At 36.4% G+C, this 27,439-nt stretch overlaps 1 protein-coding gene across 1 annotated transcript in view; it reads right to left on the bottom strand.

Moving 5' to 3' along the window:
• The window catches only part of NDUFAF2 (NADH:ubiquinone oxidoreductase complex assembly factor 2), a 64,288-nt gene that overhangs the window by 17,052 nt on the left and 19,797 nt on the right, over positions 1 to 27,439 (bottom strand). Inside the window, exon 2 of the mRNA XM_074165722.1 lies at positions 7,264 to 7,353. Coding sequence (XP_074021823.1) covers positions 7,264 to 7,353 — 90 coding nt within the window. The remainder of the gene's footprint in view (positions 1 to 7,263; positions 7,354 to 27,439) is intronic.

The raw sequence follows: 27,439 nt of genomic DNA, 5'->3' as shown, positions 1-27,439 counted from the left end.
TGATATGAAGCAAGGCATTACTTTTGGTTCTTGTCTATCAGATGACAGTCTCTGAAGATGGATTCTTTTAAATACCATTTCCCAAACATCTTTTCTTAAAGGCCGTCCCTTCCAGCTCTTCTCAGAAGTGTTTTGGTCCTAGCAAAGATTAGACCCAAATTTGCCATTGTGCAGAAGGGACCGAGCACTGAATAGCCAAAATCACTCTTTCTGCAAAAGTTTTATGTGAGTGGAAAGAAAAACAGCCCATTAAGATAATCCAAACTACAACTAAATTACTTTCTACTATATCTATACAACTAGAAAATGTTTTGCATGTACCTGTAGCACTTTCAAACATGTGAAGTTTATGAAAAGTTCCAGATGCAAAATCTGGCAAGATCAGAGACATAACTGGGACGACTGAGACCAGCACTTCTGAGCTGGCAGACTTGCAGACAATCTTTGCAAAAGGACCAGTGAGGCTATTAGAGAAAATCACAGCACATAAGACTTTCCTCCTGACAGAAGTCATCTTTGTCCGTACTTAGCAACAGTTCCAATGTCATCAAGAAAAACAAGAAAGTGGTAGAGATATCAGGTATAGCAAGGTATGTATACTAGACACTAACCAATAAAAGATACAGCTGGAGAAAAAAAAGAAAAGTAGCAGTTTAAAATGTTTTATATAAAAAAAAAGTTTTAAACCATCAAAATTTAAGGGATTACTTTCAATAAAGTATCATCTTCTGCCTTGCCATGCCTTGTCTCTGTCACATGGAAGTATGGTAGCACTCATTTCAACTCCACAGCTCTCAGCACCTAAAAATGGCTTAATTTTTTTTTAAATTGTCAGAATTTCCTTAAAATGTCAGCTGCATTTTAACTTCAACTGATTAGAATTAGTGATTCTTAAAGAAAAATTCTGAAAATTTGAAATCCTACTAAAATTTAGCTGCAGTTAAAAACTACTGCTGAAATATGACCATTACAATAGATTTTCTTTCAATAGCAGATGGGACTTTTAGGCAGTTATTTGATTAATGATTTTCAGATGAATGGAATACTTCTATTAAAAGATTTTATCATTTAATTATCTCCCTCAGTTTAACAAGCCACAGGCAGAACAGTGAAGGGTAACACAATGACACGTGTCCTGTGAACAGAAGTGGTGAAGCAAGAACTGTTATGCAACATATTTTCATTCATTAGTGGATCTCAATTAATACCAACACTCAAAAGCAACAAAACAATCCTTAACTTAGAAAGATTTCTCATATCAAACATTCCATTATCAGACTGTATCTATTTAAATACATAAATAATGCACACAGTTACAACATCACGCTAGTTTTCTTTCCAGCTATAACAAGCATTTGAATGCATGATTTTATAGGAGCTATCAACCTTCCTTCTTTCTAATAAATGTCAGGACTACAAATCTTTTTCAGTTTAACCCTAAATGAAACTTGCTGACACAAAGATTGGATACTATTTTCCAAATTACTAAAGGTAAACTCATTTTAACATCTCTAATGAGCTGTATTAGAAAAATCATTATTTAATGAAAGATTCCTTCACTAGCTGAGGGAGAAATACAGTCACAAAATTTACAAAAAACTCTTTATAGCCATAACATGAAGTTAGTTAGCTTTAATATATAATATTCCCTCTGCGCAAATCCATTTCTGAAATATTCTATGTAAAGCACAGCTCTAGATACGTTACAAGATTAAAAGCAAAGAAAACATCATCTGAACTGAGTTTATTTTAGTATATTATACTTCAGCATCTAATAGTTCTATCAGTCTTTCAAAAGGAATACATTTTTCTAACAATTCACCTGACCACTCCTCAGTTTTTGCAACAAGAATGGGAGGACTCCAATATATTTAATCCCCACCAGTTTTCAGGTGGTTCTCTTTCAGACAGAAAATTTAAAAAGCCTTTCAATTTTTTTTTAAGTTATCAACAATATTTTGAGCATCCATTACAAGGTTCAAAACACCACCAACACCTCATAACTCAGGCATAAGAGAAATTGATGGTAACAAATAAAGGAAGAATTAATGTATATAAAAATATAACTAGTGATTTACTACTGAGTTCAAACTAATTTTAACAAAATCCAAGTAAATTATATCTTGAAATGAAGACATTTTGCATTCTCTTTGAAAAATATAGTCAGTGAATTTAGTTCAGCAATGGAAAAGCACTCCCACCTTCCTTTGCGCTCTTCATTACACTTTTAGTCAATGCAGGTTTATATTACTGAACAGATTTATACCACATTTGTTGATGGAAACAAGGCAGGTAGGTGCTTTATTACATACTATTTGAACACCATATGCACACATGCATATACTTAATTAAAAAGCGTCCAGTGACAGTTATAGCTGGAAAGGATTTCCACATGAACACTCCTGTTCCCTACACCAACAAAACAAAATGCCCTCACTGTTGTCAGTTGAGATGTTTTAAACCTGGTATTGTAGATCAGGTAACATGTATGTACTGAGTGCAACCAAAACACGCTTTCCTGCCCCACCCAAAAGCTTTGGCAAAATGAATCATTGCCTCCATTTCAAACTAATTATGCTGCTGCTGCTTCTAATTTTATCTGGATGGCGCTTCCTGCATTCTGTACTCATTGTAATGCTACTTTTGTCTAGAAGGAGTTTTGCAAGATAGCTGGACATTTCCTACCTTGAGACCCTCGCATTCTTTCATCAGCACTCATTTGCATTCTTATTAGTATGCATGAGATTTTCATTGAACTTTAAGACTCCTACTGGCACATAACACACTGTAATGAGCGTAAAAGTGAGCATGCAAATTAAGACTCCCATTAATCACTAAACGTTAGCAGGAAAGACAAAAAAAAAAAAAAAAAAAGACTAGGAGTAGATGGGCAATAAAATGCTGCATGAAGCATGCCATCTCATGAATGTCTATAGATATGTAAAATAACTGATGTCCTCTCAGGAGGACTATTGACATGTCCTGAGGAAGTAAATTACACGTTCTACAGTAGGTGAACATTCAGAACTAGCATTACAAAAAGGTTAACTGTTGTGTGCATCCCTGTTGCTTAGGGAAAAGAAAAGAATGCACTCACACATTATAGTAAAATATAAGAGGCTTCACCTAAACAAAAACAGGTAATCATTGTATTGTGTGTATGGATTACATTCTAAATTCAAAATTAAAGTACAAAAAAACCCACACTTTTGGATTTCTAAAATGAAAATCAACTTAATTTTCTGTGTACAAATATCTAAGACTAAAAATAACACAGGGGATTATGATTCCATTCCTTTAATATTGAGCACGTTTCAGTTTTACAAAAGCCTAAACAGACATTCACAACTTTTTTAAAATTCACAGGTGTGAGAATTTAGGGAATTTAATCCCGTGGAGCACTTAAAATTAACATCTTCAGGAGAAAAGTTCCAGGCGAACCCATCAGGAGTAAGCCCTCAACCCTGTATTTGCTACACTCAGGACTAAAACACAAAAATCCTCTCCAGACTCTGAGAAACAGCTTGCACAGATTGAGTCTGTAATCTGAATGACTGGTTTATCCACTTGCCTTATAGCTTGATGCTTGGTCTCGGTTACCTTTTTACATGTTGGTAGCCTGATAAACACAGCATCAAAATCAGCCCCTTAGTTTACCAGCTGTCCAAGCTGAATGTCTTAGATGCACAATGAGATTTAACTCAGCCTTCTTCAAATTTCACTGCAGCCTGCTCCCACTCCTTAAACGAACCCTTGTCCTTGGCTTTGTGCAAGTTCTTCTCAGACAGCTCATGCCTTTAAGTACTTCCAGGCACTGTACTTTTAGCCGTTAACCGTTTTTAGTCATTATAGGTTTCTTTTCTAGTCAGCACAGTGTGACCTAGGGAAACAAGGGGAGGGAAAGGGTGCTGGGATGACTGCTTTTATATCGGGTGGCCATTACGAATTACCCACAAGTGAAAAAAATGAGTCCTGACAGAACAAAGAAAGCACAGGTGAAAGCAGTTCTCTGCATATCCGAAGAAAAAGGAGAGGAAATAAGACAAGAGAATCTTTAGCACAGTCCTTAAAGTGAAAAGCCTGAGAAGGCTAGGCAAGGACACTGCCAATGCTGAACCAGCCAAAATTGAAGCAGAGAGGCCACAAATGTCAGTGCATATACAGGATTCACAAAGGCGGCCCCTGGAGATGAAAGAAAGAATGAGTCCAACAGAGAGAATTTAGAACACTAAAAATCTACATAATTTCCAAGAGAAAAGAGAAAACAGAAGTAAGAAATATTAGACAGCCTTCTAACTTATATTCATCTTCTACCATTCAGTGAAAACAGCAAGTATTTTAGAAATCCTTTTGCAAAGTCTCAGACTATTTGCTGGAATGATCAGTGTCCGTGAGAGCACAAAAAATAAAGTGATGCTCACAGAAAAAAATGCATCAGGAAATTTTCAAAAGGCTGGACAGAAGATATAGAGTGACAGTTCAGCACAGGTCTTGTGGGACTGGGAAACTTCTAGACCAATCTTAAAGAGGAAAAAGGAGGGACAGAATTGTAATGAGCCTTTCAGCAAAGTGTATCTAAAAACCTTGTATTCAACTGTTCCCCCTCAGGTAATTGGCTTCTCTAGCCTTATTTGAATTCTCTACTCTTTCTATTCTTTCCCATTTCTTACTCACTGAGAATTTTTCATTTTACAGGAGGCGGAAAAGAAGTCTTGAGGAACTGAACTTCAGAGCATCCCACATCCCTAATTCACACTGCAATATATAGCAGAGGCACATTAGTTCTTTGAACAGCCTCTATACCCACAGCAGAAGTACCACTTTTGGCTTTTTAAAGTTATGTTATACTTCTACAAAACTGTGTGTAACATTTAAACTGGCACTGCACAAAAAAATACAGGTTAGCCTTTTCTTATGGAATTCCCATACTTTATCTGTCAGAAACATGAACTACACACTTATTCTGCTTATGGAATGCACAAGGTGAGAAAAAAAAAGATGGATCTATCTTCTGTTTCTGCTTCTAGAGAAATTCAGCACTAAAACGGAAAAAATTGTTACTTATCTGCAAACTGTAAATTTTCCTTTTCTCTGTGAATTCTTTCTATTTGGTATTAAGACAATTACAATGAAAAAACCTGCAGTTACAAAGATGAGGAAGTTAAGTGTTAAAGGTATAAATGCAGCTCATAAAATGGGACAGGCTAATTGTCTTTCCTTCATTAAAACAAACCTCAGTAAGATGCCTTGACTTGCAAAACTGCATCTCAGGTCCATATCTTTTTAGACAAGTCCATACTACAGGGTACCTAACCCTCAACTCCAAGGTCCCTATACTGGTGCTTGGCACAAGCATCCTTCCAAGCAGCTGTACCCTCCCACGTACCACACTGTCAAGTCACATGGATTTGTGTTAATGTTTCTGAAGAGAGATGAAGTGCAGGCTTATTAGCGCTACACAAATTCCAAGGAAAAGGCTCATCCAGCAATTTGGTTGAACGAGTCTAAGACTCTTTGTGAAAAGAGTGATGAGCTCACACTCATCTGAGACAGTCTGACTGTACGTGTTGTTTTCTGTTAATTCCAGCCAAGCGCAGGTAGACTATTGGACTGCATTTTTCGACATTTAAAGGCAGCAGCAGGTCTTACATGAGAATTCATTCACACCAGGGCAGAGTTACCTGAGGTTTATATATGCTTCACAGTGTTTGTGGTACAGAGTGATTGCACTGAGGTCACAGAGACCTAAGGTGACCAGCAGTGGCTGGAGAACTTTTGGATGAGGAAGCAGACCTTCAGAAAGTTGGATGAGGTAAATAACCATTCAAGCACCAGATGATTTAGTAAGGACAAGCCTACCAGGCTGCTGCTCTCCTTCAGAAGATAGACATCTTGGACTAATAAAGAACGAGGAGCAACTAGATGAAGACTTCCCAGCCAACTGTGGGTACTGTGGCAGTACAAGCTGTTGATATTCTGGTTTCGCTGCAGTTGGCAAATGCTGTTAATAGGGCTGAAACACCTTTGAAAAGGTTTTCATTGTTAATATTAGTCTTAGTTGATCACAAAAAACGTCACAGGAATCAGTGTAATGACAATGATAAACACAAGATGGGAACATTTGATATTTCTCTACTGACTCCAAGAAGGGATAAAATTAGAACAAAGTTTTGTCTTACCTCAGCATTACCTCCCTCAGGGCCAACAGTGAGCGCAAAGGAAAGAGAATGAGGTAAAGCAAGTATATTGCAGTATTTCCTCAAAACACACTGTGGCCTCCATTAATTTGCAGCTCACTGATAAATCAAACCACAGTAATATCTGTGTATGAGAAGAATTTTCCTTCTACAAATTCTTTTAATTCATTTTCAAACTCATGCAAAGTTCCATCAAGCAGAATATTCAATGACAAGGAATTCCACAGTTTAACTACATACTGCTTAAAATTTAAGTTTGTTTGCTTTAAATCTACCAACTTCTGGGAGATGCCTAGATATTAAAAAAGCATGCTAAATGATGGGTAGACTATCTACTATTTCAGGGGTTCTTTGCTTATGCCATAGAGTCCTGGATTTTAAGCCACACTTGACCCCACACCTGGCTCAAGCTCCTACAGCCTCAAGAACCAACATATTCCCTGCCTGCTTTCTCTCTTTTTCCAAGGGCTGTTCAGCTAATCCTAAGGAACTTCTTTAACCTTCCTGAATTTCTTTCTATGTCTCAAATTTTCAGACAAAATTTTCACCAGTACCAGTGGGGTCAAAATGGTTAATTTTTAACAGGTTCTCCAACTCCCTGCAAGACTGTGCAAGGAAGAGTATAGGAAAGGAAATATCATCACCAAAAAAAAAAAAAAAAAAAAAAAAAGAGCACCGTCACTGTGCCACTAATAATTCAACTGACCTACAAATTAACACTGCAGTGAAGGCATAATTAGGAAGTTTAACACATTTAGTTTTGGCTATTCTACCAGATCCCCCTCAGGCACAAATATTTTTACATTTAACAGGAGAAAGTCATGATCATACAGGCTTTATTTACATTTTTATTAAGTACTGATTTCCTAAACAGAACTTATCCTATTTGTAAAGGGGTTACTTTAAGAATTCTTAATAACTATGCAGTTAAACAAAAGCCTGCATTAACCAAAATGAAAGACAACAGACAACCCATTCATGTAGTAAGGCTTTCCATTAAAAATACTGAATCTATGTTCAATGGCAATAATTATATTGAAATACAAGGAAAATATTCAGGATTTACCTTCCCATTCTGTTGGAAAGTCACCCATTTCATACTGATATGCTTGGCGATTTATTGTTTCCACAAATCTTCTTTCTGGTATAATCTGCCCTATAGAAAATAAAAAAGAAAAAAAGGCAGTTAAATATATTTCTACATAATATTTAAATTACTAATTATGTTATTGTTTTGAAAGAACTGTACTTTTTCACACAAGTACAATGATGTCTACTGGATATAAATGAAGGATTAAAATACTGAGAAAACAGTTACCATCTAGATGTCTACTTGAAATACTATGTGTTTCAGTAACCCTAACAAAAGCTTATATGTTCTACAGTTGAATTGCATTTTCACTGACAAATATATTTCAACTCAAGTTATCCACCTTAGTAAATCCCTCCCTATAAGAATGTTTCTCTGATGAACTGTTGGTCAGTTTTCTATCAACTGTTTTTTTCTTTTACCTGGATATCTTCCACACCATTGCTGGTGAGGGATCAAAAGCTTGATGCTGTTCTCAAGTCAGAACCCAGCACTGAAAGTTCACTTGTGAACTTTCCAAAGCGGTCAGGCCACATCATCTCCAATCACTGGCAACTGCTCTGTCCATGGGACCCTTTTCACATATGCTTGCAAACTAAATATTTCCTATGTTAAAAACAAAAACCAGCAGGTAGCTCTCTGAGAGGGAACATTCAGTGTATTGAAAGGGGAGCCAGCGTGGAGAATCGGGATCTACATCCCACCCACAGATTCTACTTCTGCCAAAGAGGAAGAATTAAGATTCAACTGGTGATGCAGCACACAGCAGACTGACTGTCAGATATCATGCTACTGTTCAGAGAAAGAGTATTTTAATTTGCTTTTTAAATGAGCAGATTTTGGAAAGATATGCAAGTTTCCTATCCGTCACAGGGGAAAAAAACCAACAAAATTCTGCAGGCTTTTTCTCCCAGTTTTTTCCCTTCCTGGGAGGCTGATACAGAGAAATTTGACATTCTGAGGAAACACAAACAAATATCCGCATAAAATATTTTCTCTCATAATGACGTGATTAATGCAGTTCATTCCTTCTGTATGTTTTCAACAAGTATTTCAATTGAAGTTACTTTAAAACTGACAGCAGCCAGAAGTTACGATTCACCCATCTCAGGTTAGTATCTAAACTGCATACGACTGTTCATTATTAAATGGTTAATACAGTAAAATAAGAATTTGTATAGAAACTGTAATTCCTTTTCTAAGTACCTTCTTTAGCTTTACTATATTTATTTTTAAGCAATGTAACATCTTTACTGTTTCAGATATGCCATCAGGCAAAGAAAATAGTGTAGCATACTTTCATCTCCAAGATTAGATATTTTTAATGTGTTCAAAGATATAAAACAAATAAGTATAAATCATATATGTACACAATTCCTATAAGCTGAAGATATTTTACTTCATAAACTTGCTTTAAAATAGTTTCCTTTCAACAACACCATGAGTAATTCTATTTCTCAACCTCTTTATTTACAAAGCAAAACAAAAATACAGAAATACTTTCTTCCTATACTGATTTCCAGAAAAGCTGAAGACCTCTCTAATTAGGTTTGACCCTATATAAATCTCAGAATTAACACTATTCTCCACTGTTGAAAATTCACTGGATTTTGCAGTTAGCACAGAACCTTTTAAAAAACTGTCCATAATTTGAGTCCTACACAGGTAGAACAGACTGAGTAAACTGGCATAAGCAACGCAAAAGTGTATCTTTCTAGCTGCTACCATGACTTGCGATTGATCCCATATCTTTATGCATTCCCAAATAAAACTTTTTAAACTAATCTACTTTCAACAAAATACACCACTTTTTATTCTGCTGCAAACTTTCATAAGACACATGTAAAAAATTCATTCTCTAGATCACACAGTGAAATCAAATTGTAGACTCAAACTCAGAAAATTATTTCCCAAAGATCTCATGTTGAAGAATCATCACACAATAGTGCTGGTGGCTTTTAGGACATTTGTGATGCACACATGATACTAATTAACTTTAACTGTCTTAGTTGTCTTGTCCCCTAGGTTTCTTTTGGCAGACCTCCACTGACAAATAATTTACTTTTCTACTGAAGATCACACTGAAGCCTCTTCAGATGTAATTAAAACCTCTCACAGTTTAGATAAGTGTTTTTTCATACTAAACGTATTGACTATTTTCCTTCATGCTGATAAATTCATTTCCAGGTTTTCAAATAAATACTGTTGTCTTTGCTACGGTAACTCAAGAAACTTCATTTGTAAGTGCATACAGATAAAGCAATTACAGATAGCAATGTAAGAACCATTATTTACAGTTTTAACTTTAAAACTAACCTCATTTTCATGTGACCACTAGATCTCAGAAACATAGAAGAACTGTTAATACTTCAAGTTGAGATTATGTAAAACACAGTATATCCAAATAACAGACAATAACTCCTAAAACAAAAAGCAGATTACTTCAGAAAGAACCTAACAGATGTACAGAATACTCACATAAAATACTCAGATATAACATCATTTACACAAATGTCATGGTTAGCCCCAACCAGCAACTAGGACCATGCAGCTACTTGCTCACTCCCCCCATGGTGGGATGGGGAAGAGAATTGGAAAAGTAAGAAAATTTGGGGGTTGAGATAAAAACAGTTTAATGAGATGAAGCTTGAGATAATGACAGTGTGGCCCAAACCACAACAGTAAAGCAGAAGCTGTGCACAGAAGCAAAGCCAAACAAGGAATTCATTCATTGCTTCCCATCGTCAGGCAGGTGTTAAGCCATCTCCAAGAAGGCAGGGCTCCGCCACGTGCAATGGCTACTTGGGAAGGCAAATGCCGTAACTCCGAACACACCCCTCCTTCCGTGTATCCGCGCCCCCACCCCCCTTTCTTTCTTCTTCTCCCAGCTTTTACTGCTGAGCACGACGCCATATGGTATGGAATATCCCTGTGGTCAGCTGTCCTGGCTCTGTCCCCTCCCAACTTCTTGTGCACCCCCAGCCTGCTCACTTGCGGGGTGGTACGAGGAGCAGAAAAGGCCTTGAGTGCCGAGCAACAACCAAAAACATCAGTGTGCAATCAACATTCCATTCTATTCTATTCTATGTTATCTGAACAGTATTCCTACCCCAAACGCAAAACACAGCACTATACCAGTCGCTAGTAAGAAAGTCAACTCCATCCCAGCCCAAACCACAACAACAAAACACTGAAGTAAGCCAAGATCTGCAAATTTGCAGAAGTTAAAAGCAGGCAAAACAGCCAAGAAGTCTAAGTAATGGACAGATCTTTCAGCAAGTGATAACAGTATTTACACATTTTAGACTTGATACTTTCTTACTATACATATTTTCTCTAAGCCTTTCTGTCCTAGTCTACCTGAAAGTCAATGTGTGATGACTGAAGTGAGTTTCTATAAAAGCCTGAAAACAAGAGTTTAACAGAAGTTAGGCAGCCTGGTTAGGTAGCCAAAACTAGAAAGGGAAAAAGCAAGTGAAATGTGAAGGGGTAACAAATGACTTAATGATTTGTTTTCTAAATTTCTACAGCACTACCTATAGACAATGAAGCCTAGAAAATTATATTTCCACAACAAAATCATGGTTAACTGTAGATATACCTGTGTGGGACTCGTCTAAGGAAGAGCTGCTGTTCTTCTACGGACAAAATCCTAGTTGTTTCCACTGCAGTCACTGAATCTGATATATCCACGTTTGCATTAAAAAAAACCCTGAAATACTGAAGAACCTTCCGGATGAAAATAAAGTTAAATAATGAATAATCCCAAACTTGTATTGGTCTATAACTAAAGTATTATGCTTGCCGTATCAGTGTCTTTATATATATATACACACACACACATACTGTTTTAAGGATCTCCAACAGCCCTAGATGGATTTTCACTGTTTACAAAATTTATTTGAAAAAAAATGTGTAAAAGTACATCTCTTGCCTAGTAACATCCCAAATTCTGTAGTTCTTGTTAAATATGAAGCAGTACTTAAGCTAGCAAAGCAACAGAACTATTAGCAGTTCTTCACACAACGCAGAGAAAAAACTCTTTCTACTAGAGGCAACAAAAAGTAGATTATTTCTCTATAAGCTGCAGGAGTGGCACATCGCCTTCAGAGCAAGATATGAAATTATCTCTACTGGAGGAGAAGAAAAAAAAAAGGGCTGTTGTGAAGAAAGGGAAAACTGACCCTTTTTTAAGGTGAATATTAATTTGTGCAAGCCTATATCCCTCCTTTGCATACATTTTTTTTTAGCTGAGGGAGCTTGTTCATTGGTGACTCTCTTTACGTTACCTCATGGTCAGAATTCCAGTACTTCTGCTTACCTTAAGTATTATCTTAAAAAGCTGATGTCTTTCTTTTCTCCAAAGAATTCTGATTTTTTTTTCAAAATTCAGATTTCTATGAAGTTAATTAATTTTTGCTGTGTGACAAGTTAATACGTTTCAGTAGTTCATTATATTCATTCATACAACAAATCAATATATTAGTCTAAAATACAAAAAGTTTAATATTTGCACCTAATATTTATCACCTACACACGTAGTTACATTTTCTCCAATAATTCACACACTTGAAGTAATCTAAATCTCTTTATGCTTTACAAAATCATATTAGAAACTCATTTCAAGAACAGCCAGTAAGGCCATAGGCTGCTTTGTTCAATGGTTCTGATTTCCATTAACCTCCAAAGAACCAGGATCAGTTTTCCAGTTTTACAGTGATGCAGGAACAAGCAATATTAAACTTGCTAAGTGCTGAATAAGCAAGTGAAAAAAGCTGTAAGTACCAGGCACACAGGGTCAAAAATCATGCCTTGATTTTGCTATTTATATTTACATCTTAACAACAACACAGTTGGCTTTACAGAGTTGTTTGTTTATTTTCTTTCCAAAGGAAGCTCTGTTTCTTCAGATTTCTATTGAGGGTTTGAAGTCAGGACCCATTACTTCCATTTTTGGGAACACATACTGTCAAAGGAAAAGACTCACATGCAGTACAAGCCTCACAGTCCCTTTTCACCTTCTGAACAAAATGCCAGCTGACAACGTCAGTATCATAGCCATATTGTCTTAGTATCATTTGTTATTTTGTATTAATTGCTGTTCCTGCTATGCCACACTGTGTACCAAAATAATTGTTCCCACCTTGCTCTGGTTTTCTACAGTGTTCACAACTGCCCAATAAAGTGGCAACAGTTTTCCATGTTTAATTACCTTGGTTAACAGATTTTACTAATATAATTCATGGAATATTATTTGTGTTCCTCTAACAATGGATTTGATGTGGTAAAAAAAGATTAAGGGTACGCTCATGTTGCAACAGAAGCTGAAGATAGCCAAGACAGTTTGAACGAGTTTACTTACATCCCAGAAAGTCTAGTCACAGCAAATTCAGAGCTTTGATAATTTCTTCCACCTTATCTCTGAGTTTGACAGTCTTCCAGAAGTCAGCCCTGGTAGGTAACACTATCTCTGATAGCCTGTGCTGCTGAAGAAGGAAGATGGGTGGGAGCAGGGAAATAAGAAAAAAAAAAAAAAAAAATCATCACCCTATTCTCAAACAAGGGCAGTTAATTAGCAGAAGATAGATACAGCTTCTCTCTGAAAAACACTATTTTGTGAGAGTGTTTTTGGCTAAAGGGATATAAAGCAAATGAGGATATTCATTTTGAGACATGACAAAGTCCTTCAAAGCAGCAAGATTACATCTAGCCTTAAACATAAGAGAAGACAAGGAAACCACAGAGTTCTTTGGATCCAAATGTTCTACAGCATCTTCTCTACAGCCAAAAAAGCAAACAAACAATAAAATCCCCTCACTATTCCACACAAAAATCCCCACTTAGCTCTAGCCAAAGACAGTGAGTAAAACAAGGCCCAAATCCACTGCATTGTAAATGTTAAAATCGGATATGGAGACAAACACATACAATCTTAAGTCTATCTACAATATACAAACAGAAATCAACACTTCATGCCACACTGGGAGTAGGAAGTCAATCCTGTACCAAAATTAAAAATATGTATTTTAGACCCAGCAGGAAGAGAACAGGAAGGCAGAACCTGAAGTCTGAATATTAAATACTTGGTACAGCTATTCCACATTACTTCACAGGAAGATTAGCAACCACTGTGCATACACTGATTCACTAGGGCTCATATATACTGAGAAATATTTCACTTTCATAAAGACAAAAAAAAATTTGAGCGTGTCATTCTTAAAGAAATGGTCAAGAGCTATACATAGTGCCAATATCTGTCTTAGTAAAAGTATCTGGACAAGTAGAACTTATTCAGAAACATCTCAAAGTTTTTTTTTATTCACAACTGATTATCAAGCAGCCAATGATTAAGAGGATGGTTTCAGAGTTTCTGTACATTCAAATGTTCCCTGACAAACTGGTAGCTGTTACTGGAACTCTGACTCTAGTGTTGAAAAGATACGAACCAGTCTGAAAAAGAAAATACATGCAACACTTCCGTTAATGAAACCAAAGAGAAGGGGAAGAGAGAAAAAAAAGACACAACCATTAATCAGTGATAGATTAGGTCCTTTTTTTTATTTTATTTAAAAAATTAACTAGTATTTTATTTGATCTTTTATAAAGTACCAAAATACTTTTGTGACATTATGCATTTCCTCAAAAACTTAAGAGGTATCCTTAAAACACGGTTCAGCTCTCAATGAGAAATGATCACTTCATAACTTGCTCTCTCTCCTGCTGCTAAACTATAGTGCAGGCAGAGCAAGAAAAATGGCAGAGGCTTCAACTGCAAACCCTTAGTTTAGGTGATTACAGTCCAAAACTACACCTATATATAAAGGTTTTATTCTGCATACTCCTCTAACAGTTAAACACACATTATCTTTTTGGCAGTATTATTTACAGTAAAAGCAATGGGCAGTAACATTGAACTTACCAAAAGTACCCTCACAAGTTCAGCCTGAAACCTCTCTATGGAAGAAGTCTGCTTTGACACTCATTTCAGATCTTATCAATTATATAAGTATGTGAAAACTGTTCTATACTTCAACTGCCCAGATTAATGTTTTCTATATGCAAGGACAAAATAAATTTGAACATACTCATTCTCATTCTGGGGTCAATTTCTCACTCTTCTCTGTATGCAATTTGCCATTTTGCTTTTATTTTTTTTATTTTTTTCTCATTGTAGGACATTCAAGCTAGTCAGAAGGAATACTATAACTGTGTTTCTCTAACACGAAATAGAATATCATTCTAGCCCCTGAGCTCTCTTCATCTGGCAGCAGGATGCACCAACACCAGTTCCCATTCCCTGCTCACTGGAAAGCCTTGTGCCTTCCACCTCATCAAAGCAGCACCAAGCCCAACAGACACTACATCTTTAGAAAGAAACACTTTTTTGTAAACGTATCTGCAGTACGCTTTTTACAAATATGCAGCATTACATTCTTTTTGCTACAAGTGTAAATGATACTAGTACAAATGCCACTTCCTTCAAGAGCTGATGGATGCTTGGTGCTCTGGAATGCGGAAGCTTTCTCCCAACTGTTCTTTTGGTTTATTTTGGTCTATCAGACTCAAGAAACAGTTTTCTACCAATCACTGTCAAAATGTGAATAAATCCAAGAATGAAGTACTGAATATTTTCTGTAAATGTATGAAAAATGGCTTAAAATGGGGATTTACCATGTATAAACGGAATTTCGCAAGCAGATCGAAAGTGTACAATAACTAGTACTCTATAAATAAAAAGATATTGCAGGAAGATAAACAAAAAGGCAGTCATGCAGAGAAGAGAAATGGGCAAATTACAGCAAGGGCATGAATTGTAAATGAAATGAAAAGAAAGTTACAGCTGTGGAGAACATCAATTAAGCAATATGACCCAACACAGCAGTGTTACAGTCTGGTTTGGATGATTAATTATATTTCAATTATAAATCATTTGCAAACTCTCACTTACCAACTCTATTTTTTCAGAATAAATGGAATTATTACAGCTAGCTGCATATACATTCACAAGGAGCTAATGCTATTTCTGTTTTTTAGTATGTTTTAATAAATTTAACAAAAGGGTTACGGGTTTTTGCAAGGAAAATTCAGTCTTTTACAAGGTCTGAACACAATTACAGCTAATACTGTGCATAGCACTTGAAGGATTAAAAAAATACTAGTACTGCTCTTTTATTGTGTTTGCTATTCATTGCAGAGTACAGGGCAGAACGCTCATGTGGCTCATGTACGTCAGCCACAGTCAACACAAGAGTGCAACTTCTGACAAAAAGGAAGGTTAGCTAAAGTAACTTGTCCTTTGAGATATATTATCCATTTCATGTATATGCACATCCTGCAGACATTTCTTTTAAACAGCATTAAAAGTTATTCTTTATCTTACAATTTATATGCTAGTCATTTTATCATAAATCACAAAATTATCCTTTGAAGCCGCACTTGCACTATTCGTATACTCCAAGACACAGCATTTTAGAAGATAAGAGAAGGTGTGTGTGTGTATATATATATATATATATATGAACCCTACCTAGTCCTTTCACTAATAGAAGTCTCACAAATACACTCAGATGAAAAAGTGGGATGCAGATACATCAGTATAACACAACAAGTAAACTCCTACTGTAGTTAAGTTGCTTCTTCTCACCCATAAAACAAGTACACAAAAACTATTGCAAAGTTCACATCTGAGCAAGATTTGAACAGCGCTTCAGACGCAGGAGGTGGAGGGGGTCCATCTCTAAATGTGCCAAAGTGGGTCTGAAGCTAGTGGTGTGGTTGGAAATCTGAGTCGAAAAAGACTGAGCTCCTGACCCCCTGTGCAACTGTCACAGTCAACTTGGGAAACATTCTTAATGTGTATATTCTGTTCAAAAAAGCCTCTCAGTTCATCCATCATAAAACAACACTGAAGTTTCCATTTGAAAACACAGGCCTTTGTCTTGCATTGAGCTTTAACCAATTCTAAAGAATCACATTTCAGATGAAACAAAAATTGGTACGGGAACAAAACGAAGAACTTGAACATTGCCTGAGCTTCGAAAGAAGCACAGTACATTCAATTGATAGCTCAAAATGCTGTCAGAAAAATCTCCTGTGCTTCAAAATACCAGCATTATGTAGCACATCCATGCTGCAGCAGTAAGCTCCGATAAAAGTAGGCTACCATTACTAATTTCCAACTTGACAGTTTAATTTTTTACTCAGATAAACTAACTGAACTTGCATACCTCACCCCATAACCAAATCACTCCTTACTTTGACTATAAGAAGGAAAGAAATGTTACTGAAGAGGGCTTAAAGACAATTCCATATCTATAGTACTACGATAGGGTTATGCATCTTGAATTCAATATTGTCACCTCCATTCTAAAAACAGAGGACGTGTCCCATTTGTGATTTATATTAATTATTATAATAGCATTCCATCCTCAGGATCCTTAAGAAGCAGCTAGGTAGACAGTTAATAGGCAAAAAAACCTCCCCATGATTTTCCTCTTCTATCCTGATTTGTTTAAAATGTATAAGTGTCGAAAGGGAGATTCTTAAAATGAAATATCTAAAAAAGGGTGCACACCAGTTTAGAAACAACTTTCTAAACATATTTCTGACTCACTAGCTTGACACTTGACATGAGTGCAATAAGATTTTTTTATGTTCATCAGTCATTGTATTTCACTTCACTTTCAAGTTTATATTTACAATAAATTTCTAGTGTGCTTTTACTACTTAATATAATATTTAATATTTATTTAAAAGGAATTGAAGTAAAAAACAGGAATTAAAAATTGTAATATGCTTTTTAAAAGAATGTTATAATAATGCTTACAGGAGCTTAAGTATCGTTGTTCACATTAGTATATACTTCCATAGCTTTTCATACTTGGAAATTTGCAAAATGCCACCTTTCATTACATACAAAAATAAAAAAAAAAGTTTACTTGCTTAGATTCTAAGAGAAACAAGTATTTCAAAGGTAACTGGTACTTTTTGAAAAATGAAATTAAACAATTACTTACCAGAAAGTACAATTTAGTGGATTAACATTAGTAACATGGAACCAATTAGTTTTGAAGAGCTGAAAACTTTTGCCTGATTTAACTCTTACCTTACATCGTTAGATTACTGTTAAAGCACTGCCTCAAAAGTTTGTTTCTTTAAGCTGGCCTGTGCACACCCATGGTCAGCTCAGAGTGGTGTAGGTGGTGAAGTAAAAATCTTCACGTAGCCAAGGAACTGCAGCAGTATCTGACCTGCTTTCAAAGTTACTTTGAGCAGGAAAAGGATGAAGTGGAACAGCAGAGACCATGGACTACCTGAAAGTTAAAGCTTTTTAGACCTGAGTCAACCCATGAATTTATTTTTTTAATCAAATCCCAGAGTTTCTGAGCTCACTTTGCAAGTTAGAAAAAACCAAATGCATATGTGAAAAGCAACATGCAGCCCTCACTTCACAGTTTTTCCTGCTCGCTACTTCCACAGTTCCAGCTTAACTAAGCAAATTTTAGACTAAACAGCAAATACCGAGGTCTGTGTGCTTTCACAGTATGCAAGTACCTAGCCATCAAGTACTTAAATACAGAATTGTGTGCCCGTTGATTTTAGACTATTTTGCTGTCTAAAGCACCAAATGCAACTATTGTAGCCAGTGAGTACATATAAAAGTTTTTATATGAAAGCTTTTATGCTGATGTCAGCAAAAGAAAAGAAGAAAGACTGCCTTTGGACAGCAACCTTTAGACTTGCATAGCTTGTAATAACCGTAATACAAGTGTTTGATACACAGAGTTTATGACCACTGAAAGAACAAGCTGTGATAATTATAAACTCTACAACAAAATAATTTCATTTCCTTGTACGTCAAAGACTTGTAGGTTCCTGAACTGTATTTCAATTTTTAGAAGTAAAATTAGAGACAGTTACTCTACTACACTTTACCAATTTCATCTCTAAAATGTAAGCTCTCAGAAATAATATTATTCATAGAGATTCTCATCATGATTCAGAGTTATTCAATTAATCTCATTAGAATTCTAACTCATTCCTTTCTGGTTTGAGCAGCTATGTGATCCCTGTGTTTTTATATTAAGTTGTCACATAAGCACTTTCATTCTTAAGTATCTCCACACACTAAGAAACCATTCTGATACCAAGACTACACATGACTCATGTCTCACCATACTGAAGCACAACTCCATGTTGTCCAGCTACGGAGAACTTCCTTATCAGTTTCTGGAACATTTAGGTGTCTACTGATCTCAAATTTTTTTTTTGTTGACCTTTCTTAGCTTGCAAGACATGATGTAACTGCAGCATAAGACAGGATAGAGGCAGACTACTAACCATGAGGGAAAGGCTTCTGAATACAACTCGGTGGGTATAGCTGCCTGGCTATGCATCGTGAGTTGCATGCAGAAATCTCTAACACCAAGATGAAAGAAAACACCTACACATTAAACCTTCCCATAATCTTAAAATGAGCAGGTATTTTGCAACAAAGGTGTTAAGGGAGTTAGAATCTCTCAAGAACGATGATACTGCTTCTACCAAAAAAGAAGATACTTCAGAAATATTTAACTTTGCCCCCTGCCCCCTTCCTTCCATGAAAACAGAAATAGATGGTAACATACAAAACCTTCTAAACAAAAGATAAATCTGTTCAATTTTATTATCGCATTTGTCTCAATGGCATTCCTTACTAATTATTTTGACAACGTGGACTTGTTTTTGTGAATGCATGTTTGCTTTTTAAATTATCAACATAGACAGAGTTGTTACTCAGAAAAAATAAATTCTGATCTCACACACCCTCTCCTATCTGTGTGTATGAATGAATGTGAAGCAGCATGCCAGAGATGAGATGAGATTTTCACCCATAATAAAGACGACCTACTTTTGCACGTATCATTCATTTTCTATCCTGGGAATTTATTATAAAATCAAATTACCTGTATGATAAACCTTCTGTAATTACCAGTAAAACCCTTATTTTTCAGTTTAAGGACACTTTTGATTTGCAGTTGCATTTTACATGCTGTACAGATGACTAAACATGTATTTAAATATCAAATTCAGACATTTTTAGTTCAAATCAATTAAACTGAGAAATCATTCCCTTCTGGCTGCCTATATTTCTCTTTAATCCTGGTCAGTGTAGGACCTTATTACAAGTAATTTGCTACTATAAGGCTGAAGAAAAAATGCTAGCCTCACAATTTTTGTCATTTTTCTCCCACTTTCCCTGCAGGCTGCTACTGTTGATGGCCTTTATGGAAATATAAATTCAATCAGCAGCTGCAAATTTCATGAGACGTCCATCTTCATGCTGAATTTCTAACTGAGTGTCAAAACAATCTGTGGATTTCTCCCTGATGAAACACACTTTGAATTGTAAATTTCTGCAATTTTCTCATGTTAGAATTTGAGCTGCGCTAAAATATAGCTAGGCCAGATATAGTGCCTACCATCCTGAGACAAGTCATTTTTCCCCTCATTATCTCACTTTACCATTGAAAGGGTTAAATAATAACCCATGAAAAATGACCTGTTTTTTCTTATACGCAAAAGATTACATTTTCATAGGAGATGAAAACAAAGGCCTTCAATGTATTCCAAATGCTCTCAAATCAGTTATTTGAACCCACTATTCATTTTACAGTATTTTGCAGTGATAAACCCCCAGAAATTAGCAGCAATAAAACTTAAAGAATTTCCTGCAGTATCAAAATGCTGCAGTATTCCAGGAGAGCAAGTTGAGTTCAGAGAGTTTTTCTTCTGAATCTTGCCTTATGTTAAATATTGATGAAGAATATATAAATGACTATACAAGAATAAATGACTAAATTATATAAAGAAAATACATAAATTACTTAAAACAGTACAGTTTTGAACAGTTTGCTGTTCTCTGAATGCAGTAAAGCTCCTACAGTAGCTTAGAAAGCACACACAGCCTATGTGGTGTGCTATAGCAGCTCAAGCATTTTACTTTAGAAGAATATTTGTTTCTCTCTTCTGTAGACACTAACGTGAAATATGTAGAACAATACCATTTTTCCAATTTGCAAGCAAACTAAATAGTCATTACATATTCTTCTTATGTCCTTTCTATAGACAAAAATACCATTCACAAAGAGAAATTCACTGATAAAGATTATTTATGTCTTCATATAGTTAAGAACTGGCTGTCTTTCTATTTGTTTTCTCCTCTCTAGGGATAAATATTGTGGTGGGGTGGGTGGAGGGCTTACTGAACTGTTACTAACACTGAAAAGAATCATTCTGTTTTGGATGCTTCAGTACAAATACCATATTCCAAAACACAAGGCTGTCTTTCAGTTTATGGAAAATTCAATAGGGCACCTTTTTGTGTACACCAAACTTTCAGTTAATTATCAGAGTAAGGTAAGAAACCTAAAAATAAGTAGCTACAGAGTAATTCCCTTACAGAAGACTTTCAATGTACTGAGGTCTTATCACTCTTAATATGTCACTACAGCATTTCTTTGGTCAAGCCCTTGCCCCATGGCTTCCCTTGGTTACCTGCACTACACTCTGCTTTATGTGAACTGGAATAATATGAGAGTTGATCGTATTTCCAAACCCTCAAAACTAACTGATCTACACAATTTCCCTGACTGGTTTCTTAATCTTAGGTATGACTTACTGAATAAAAAAAAAAAAATAAAAAAAAAAGAGAGAGAGAGAACTAGTCTATGTAAAAAAACCAGGTCCATCCCCAAAAAAAGGCCCAAGGAAAGAACACTGGCATGCAGCTGGGGAGGAAGTTGCACTAGTAGGGTGAAACTTTATGCTCTGGAAAATAAACAGGTCAAAGGGGCAATTTGTTCAGAGAATGGAGTCCCTTTTGAACTATGCTTATAAAACTGACCCTTATAAATGCGCTGTTATTAGAATGTAAGTTCCCTGCTCAGCATGACAAAAAAACCTCCTCAACAGTGCTCAAAACTTCATTTCAACAGATCACTGTTTTTGATTCATTGAGTCACAACACTCCACATGCAGATCAAATAATGCTGAGACTTTATTTCAGTTTCACATGGTCATATATTTATTAGCTTTAACAGCAAAACAAAACCACACACCAAACTCTGCTCTAAGAGCAGTAATTTTGCATAGTGAAGTAGATTTTCTGTAATGCGTATGGTTTCCAGTCAGAAGTTTTAGCACCCACGTACAACTACAGATTCTGCCAGGGTAGATAGTAAGATTGGTAATTACTGAACGTATTGCAATAGCCTTCATTATAACAGCTTCTCGAATATTGCATTGTTTTGTTACATTTATCTGTGCAGCATGCCAGAAAGGAAGGGAGGCACAACAAGAAAATCTGGTTCTATTTCTCAAAATATTGGGAGTACTACTGACAGAGCTTGTTGTAATCTATGCAAAGAACAGGAACCAAGAATCCATCCTAATTGCATTAATCCGCCATTATTGCGCACTTGTTCCTGTTCAGTTTTAGCATTTAGTGTTATATCGCATTATTTCAAAACGTCACCTCTATTTCTCAAAAACAATTACTTCCATTTTATCCATACTTTCCACGTTCTAGCCCATGACACTTTAATAAAGTGCAGACTGTTGAAGCACTTCCAAAGGGAGCTGATTAAACTTCCATTTAACACATTAAACTGCAGAATTTACCAATTGCTGTGTGGCCTTAGACATGCCAACTTCCAAGCACCCTACCAAAACTGAAAACACCAAAGTACTTTAGAACGTAGGGAAAAAAAAAAAAGAAAATTGAAAACAGTGTTAATAAGCAACACAGAGCTGCGCAAAAGAAAACTCACTGTGATACAAATCCAACAAACGCAATCCTACTAAACCTATGATGAACATATTTCTTCAGTGCCATCTTCTGGCACCATAGTTACAGCTACTAAATAAACAGTGTGATTGCTTTTTTCTTCCAATATAACCTTGGGAGTCACCAGTATATCAATTACACATGCATCTTTAACAAGAACAGCACTTGAAAAGAGCCCTCATCTTGAGTTTTAGGATTTTATGCTATGTAAAAGGTTTCATTAGGAGGGGAATTCAGTCATCTGCTGATATAAAAAAACCACATCAAGTAGGAATGCCACAAGTCAGATAAACCCAGGATGACATTAAACTTTTATTTTGGCAAGGTGTCAGAAGTATTACAAGTAAATAAAAATTGTAATTTTTACGGTATTAAGGTACACCACCCACAGATTGTGTTAGTATCCTTCCAGATGCCCCCAAACTCACACATTTATCATTGAAACACTTGACTTCTGACTCAGAACTGAAGATGTATCTCTGGGCTTAAAAGTTGTTTATATTTTCTGAAAATATACTGGTTATTTTAATAAAAATATTACCTTCCATCTACAAACCTTGTTTTGCTCATCTCTTTTAACAATCACAACTGAAACTTCATCATGGTATTTTCCTTGGCTTTTCTACTCAACAGCCAATAATATTAAACAGTTGATTTAGCTTTACTTTTAATTTAATAACACCCTCCCTGCACACTTTCACAGAAGTTCATGAAGATTTCCTTTTTCTCACCTTCTTCCTAACTGGAAAAGTTTATAAAGGGCAAAAAAATCTAACAAGGCTTTGCTTAGAAAGACTGGTAGCACTACCACCTTGTGAAGCTTATTTTTGTTTTAAAATACAGCATAGCATATAACACCCATCTATAAGAAAGGCAGAAAGGAGGATCCAGGAAACTAGAGACCTGTCAGTCTGGCCTTGGTACCAGGGAAGATCATCGAGCAGATCATCTTGAGTGCCATTTACAAGCCATATAAAGGACAACCAGGAGATCAGGCCTAGTCAGCATGGGTTTATGAAAGGCAGGTCCTGCCTGATGAACCTGATCTCCTTCTATGACAAGATGACCCAATTATTAGACAACAGCAAGGCTGTGGATATTGTCTACCTAGACTTTCAAAAAGCATTTGACACTGTTGCCCGTAGAATTCTTGTGGAAAAACTGGCTGCTCGTGGCCTGGATGAGCGTACGATCTGCCAGATCAAGCAATGGCTGTATGGACAGTCCCAAAGAGTGGTGGTCAATGGAGTTAAATCCAGCTGGCGGTCGGTCACAAGTGGTGTTCCTCGGGGCTCAGTGTTAGGGCCATTTCTGTTTAACACCTTTATCGATGATCTTGATAAGGACATAGAGTGTCTCATCAGTAAGTTCGCAGATGACACCAAGTTAAGCGGGAGTGTTGACGTGCATGAGGACAGGGAGGCTCTACAGAGAGACTTGGATAGGCTGGATCGATGGGCCAACGTTAATGGTATGAGTTTCAACAAGGCCAAGTGCCAGGCCCTGCACTTGGACCACAACAACCCCATGCATCGCTACAGGCTTGGGGAAGTGTGGCTGCAGAGCTGCCTGGCAGAAAAGGACCTGGGGGTTCTAATTAACAAGCGGCTCAATACGAGCCAGCAGTGTGCCCAGGTGGCCAAAAAAGCCAATGGCATCCTGGGTTGTATTAGAAATAGTGTGACCAGCAGAAGTAGGGAGGTGATTGTCCCCCTGTACTCAGCACTGGTGAGGCCACACCTTGAATGTTGTGTCCAGTTTTGGGCACCTCAATACAAGAGAGATATCGAGGTGCTGGAGCGAGTGCAGAGGAGGGCAACGAAGCTGGTGAAGGGCCTGGAGAATAGATCTTATAAAGAGCAACTGACGGAGCTGGGGCTGTTTAGTTTGAGGAAGAGGAGGCTGAGGGGAGACCTCATCACTCTCTACACCTACTTGAAAGGACATTGTAGAGAGGTTGGTGCTAGTCTCTTCTCACAGGTAATTAGCGATAGAATGAGAGAGAATGGCTTCAAGCTGCAACAGGGTAGGTTTAGACTGGACATTAGGAAACAATTCTTCACAGAAAGAGTGGTCAGACACTGGAATAGACTGCCCAGGGAGGTGGTTTAGTCACCATCCCTGAATGTGTTAAAGAGTCGCTTAGATGCGGTGCTGGGGGATATGGTGTAGGGGAGAACTTTGTAGAGTAGAGTTGATGGTTGGACTCGATGATCGCAACAGTCTTTTCCAACCTGAACGATTCTAGGATTCTATGATAGTCATTGACAATATCAGAATTAGGCAGCAGTGAAGTGGATAATAAAAATAAACAAAGGGACTTGATTTTGCTCTTTGCTTTTTTAACTGTCAATTGTTTTCACATCAAAGGTATTTTGTAACATGACAATCTCTAGCAAAAGGTAATCATTCCACTCAAAAAAACTCTAAAAGTATCTTCTTGAAAATTGACATGAAGTTTAATAAAGCTTTATAATGCAAATAATAAGTAGTTTACAAAACAGAAAATATGCAGTGGTTAAAACTAGATTATTTTCAACATTGTCAGTTAATTTACCATATGGCATAAGAGACATGCCCACTCTGGGAACACTAACTTTCGTACTTCCTACATGGTCTCCACAGTTTATGGCATGTTAGAAAGGAAACAGAGGAGTGATACACAGAGAACAGCTTAACACTGCAACACTGGTAAGTTGTCCAGAGTGATGTCCTTGTACTGAATGCTCTCAGGAAAAGTCTGTGGAAAAGCACTTGGACACTAGCAAGAATGGAGAAAAGAAACAACATTACAATTTGGAAACTGTGAGCTTTTGAAGACAGCTTAGTTCCTACCTGCTTGTGTTTTCACCTCCCTTCTACTTTTCTTTCTTTCAATGGTCTCTCTGTTTCTGTTGCCATTGATGGAGGAGGAAATAGAATCTTAATGCTTCCATTAGCTGCTGGATCCATAGATAAAAATTGTCATACTAACCAAGCAGAGCTCTAGTGAAATTAAAAAGTGAATGGAAATATTTATTGTATCCCTCATTGTATCCCTAACTGAAACATTTCTAGAATTCTGTAAGCATTGCTTGGATAAGGGCATCTATAATAACATTGCATCACCCCCAATATAAACAAGGTTTATCTTTTGAAAGGAAACATGATCAACCTCCAGTCTCTCAAAAATAGTTCTCAGTATAATACAAATTTGTGTGCATGTTTCTGGAAAAACTTGCGTTCCAGAACTGTTGCACCCTTGCAAAACTATATGAATAATCATGTTGCTCAGTGATCTTCAGTATCATTATTTATGATACTTGTGGAAAAGTAGCCTTGAAAGTTTCATCTGGAGTGAGGCCATGCTAGTTATTGAATAATCAGGCACATATTATCATTGTTCTGTGATTCTCCAGATTAAGTGTTGTTTTCAAATATTTTCCAATGAGATGATTAACAGTAAGATTTACAATCATAAAAAAATCCTAAATAGGCTGTATGCAGAACATGAGAGTTCTCCACAGCTTTGATGTAACAGGAAGAAGACAAGCACTAAACTTAATTTTTAGGTATATGCCATCAAACTCTAGCCTTCTGTGCTCATTAACATTTACAATTGCATTCCTAGTCCCTCCTAGAACTAGCACAAGCTCCAATGTCCTTCTTTCACTTACCTCTTCTAAGATTAGCCCAAACTGTTAGTCTTCTATTTTCTCTTAATGGAGGGAAAAAACCCCAACCAACCAACCACCACCCACAAAAACTGTTTCACAGTTGCTTCATATGACAGAGCATTTCCTCTACACAAATCTTCCTCCCTGGAGTGCATGAGTTTCATAGAATTTGGCAAGTCAACAACGCATACAGAGCTGTTAAAGGCTCTCAATTTAACTGCTCTTGTAATCTGCATCATAAATAGCAGACTGGAAGTACTGCCCTGATGAAAATGTATGGAAAGGAGAGGACTGAGGAGGAAAATTGGAGCGTGGACTTCCTTGTATGGATTCTTCCATCAAAGGCTTTCCACATGTTGGGAACAGCAGAAGAGGGAAGGATGGGAGATCCACCCTCTTTTTCAGAAGCTGGCAGAGGAAAGAAAGAGTGGTTATACTAACTTTTCACATCAGATGTCTCATGTATGATACAGTCATAACTATCAGACTAACCCAACATCATAATCCATACATCCACTGGACAAGGTGCCTTCTAATAATTTTTCTCCATTCTATTTTCTTTAGCACCTATTCAACATCTTTTAGGTATACTATCTAAATAATTATCAATATTGATACAGAGGAAACTACTAATGACTTTCTTTGTAGTCCATTATTTTGTTGCTTGTCAGATGCAGACATAATATTGTCACTCTTTAATGTTTCTCATACTTAAAAAATATTAATCCCAATATTCTAATGGGCAGTTTCTATTGTGTATTTTAAATATAATTTGCATTCTCTCCCCCATTTTATAACAAGTTACAGGTTCTTTTTCTCTACACAGAATTAAATACTGTGTTTCAGTCCTCATTAATCTGTAGCAATTTACTACTCACCCACACTTATGCAAAACTTCAGATACAACCAATAACATCTTTTCTTTTGAGCCAACTCCAGGTCTCGCTTTATATTTTGGCCAACTTCCTTATGCTGCTATCTTTTCCTAATTAGCAATGTCATCATATTTTACTCAGCTCATTCTCCATCCTCATACCTTCTCTTTTCCCCGGTTGAGTTCATCTAGCTGGACTACAGCTACATATCTCCTCGCATGCCCAAATACAGTCAATGCATTCTTGAACCTCATCCCACAAAATTTCAGAGAAAACAGTGGAAATAGGTCAGTAAGTTACAGAAACGCTTCACAATCTCTGTATCCCCACTCCCTCACTTCCAAAATGCATCAGAACTTCATTACGCCAGTGTCAGTCCAAGCATTTGCTTTCTTCTTCATGCAGACTATCAACTCTTCACTAGAAATTACTTCCTATAACACCTTCAATTTCACCTAGCAGTTATGAGGTCTTCTATTATATAAGATTTGAAGATAAGAAAATCATTTTAAAGTGCTAACGCTTTAAAAGTATTAAATAGTGATATTAAGATTTAACTGTGTGAACTTTAACTACAGTAACTTAAGTTAAAAGTTCCAGTCTGCCAGTACCTCTTCAGAAACAAATTTGGACTCCTTTTGAAAAGGCAATATTCTGTATAAATAGAAAATATTTAATATTTTTAATATTTAATTTTTAAATATTTTATATTAATATAAATACCAAAGCAATATCCAGTAAACTATAAACTTTTATCTCAGAACACAAAAGTTTCTAAATTCACAGAAATATCG

The sequence above is a fragment of the Numenius arquata genome, chromosome Z, assembly GCF_964106895.1.
Source record: "Numenius arquata chromosome Z, bNumArq3.hap1.1, whole genome shotgun sequence".
In the NCBI taxonomy this organism is placed as follows: domain Eukaryota; kingdom Metazoa; phylum Chordata; class Aves; order Charadriiformes; family Scolopacidae; genus Numenius; species Numenius arquata.
This window is presented reverse-complemented; position numbering and strand designations above follow the sequence as displayed.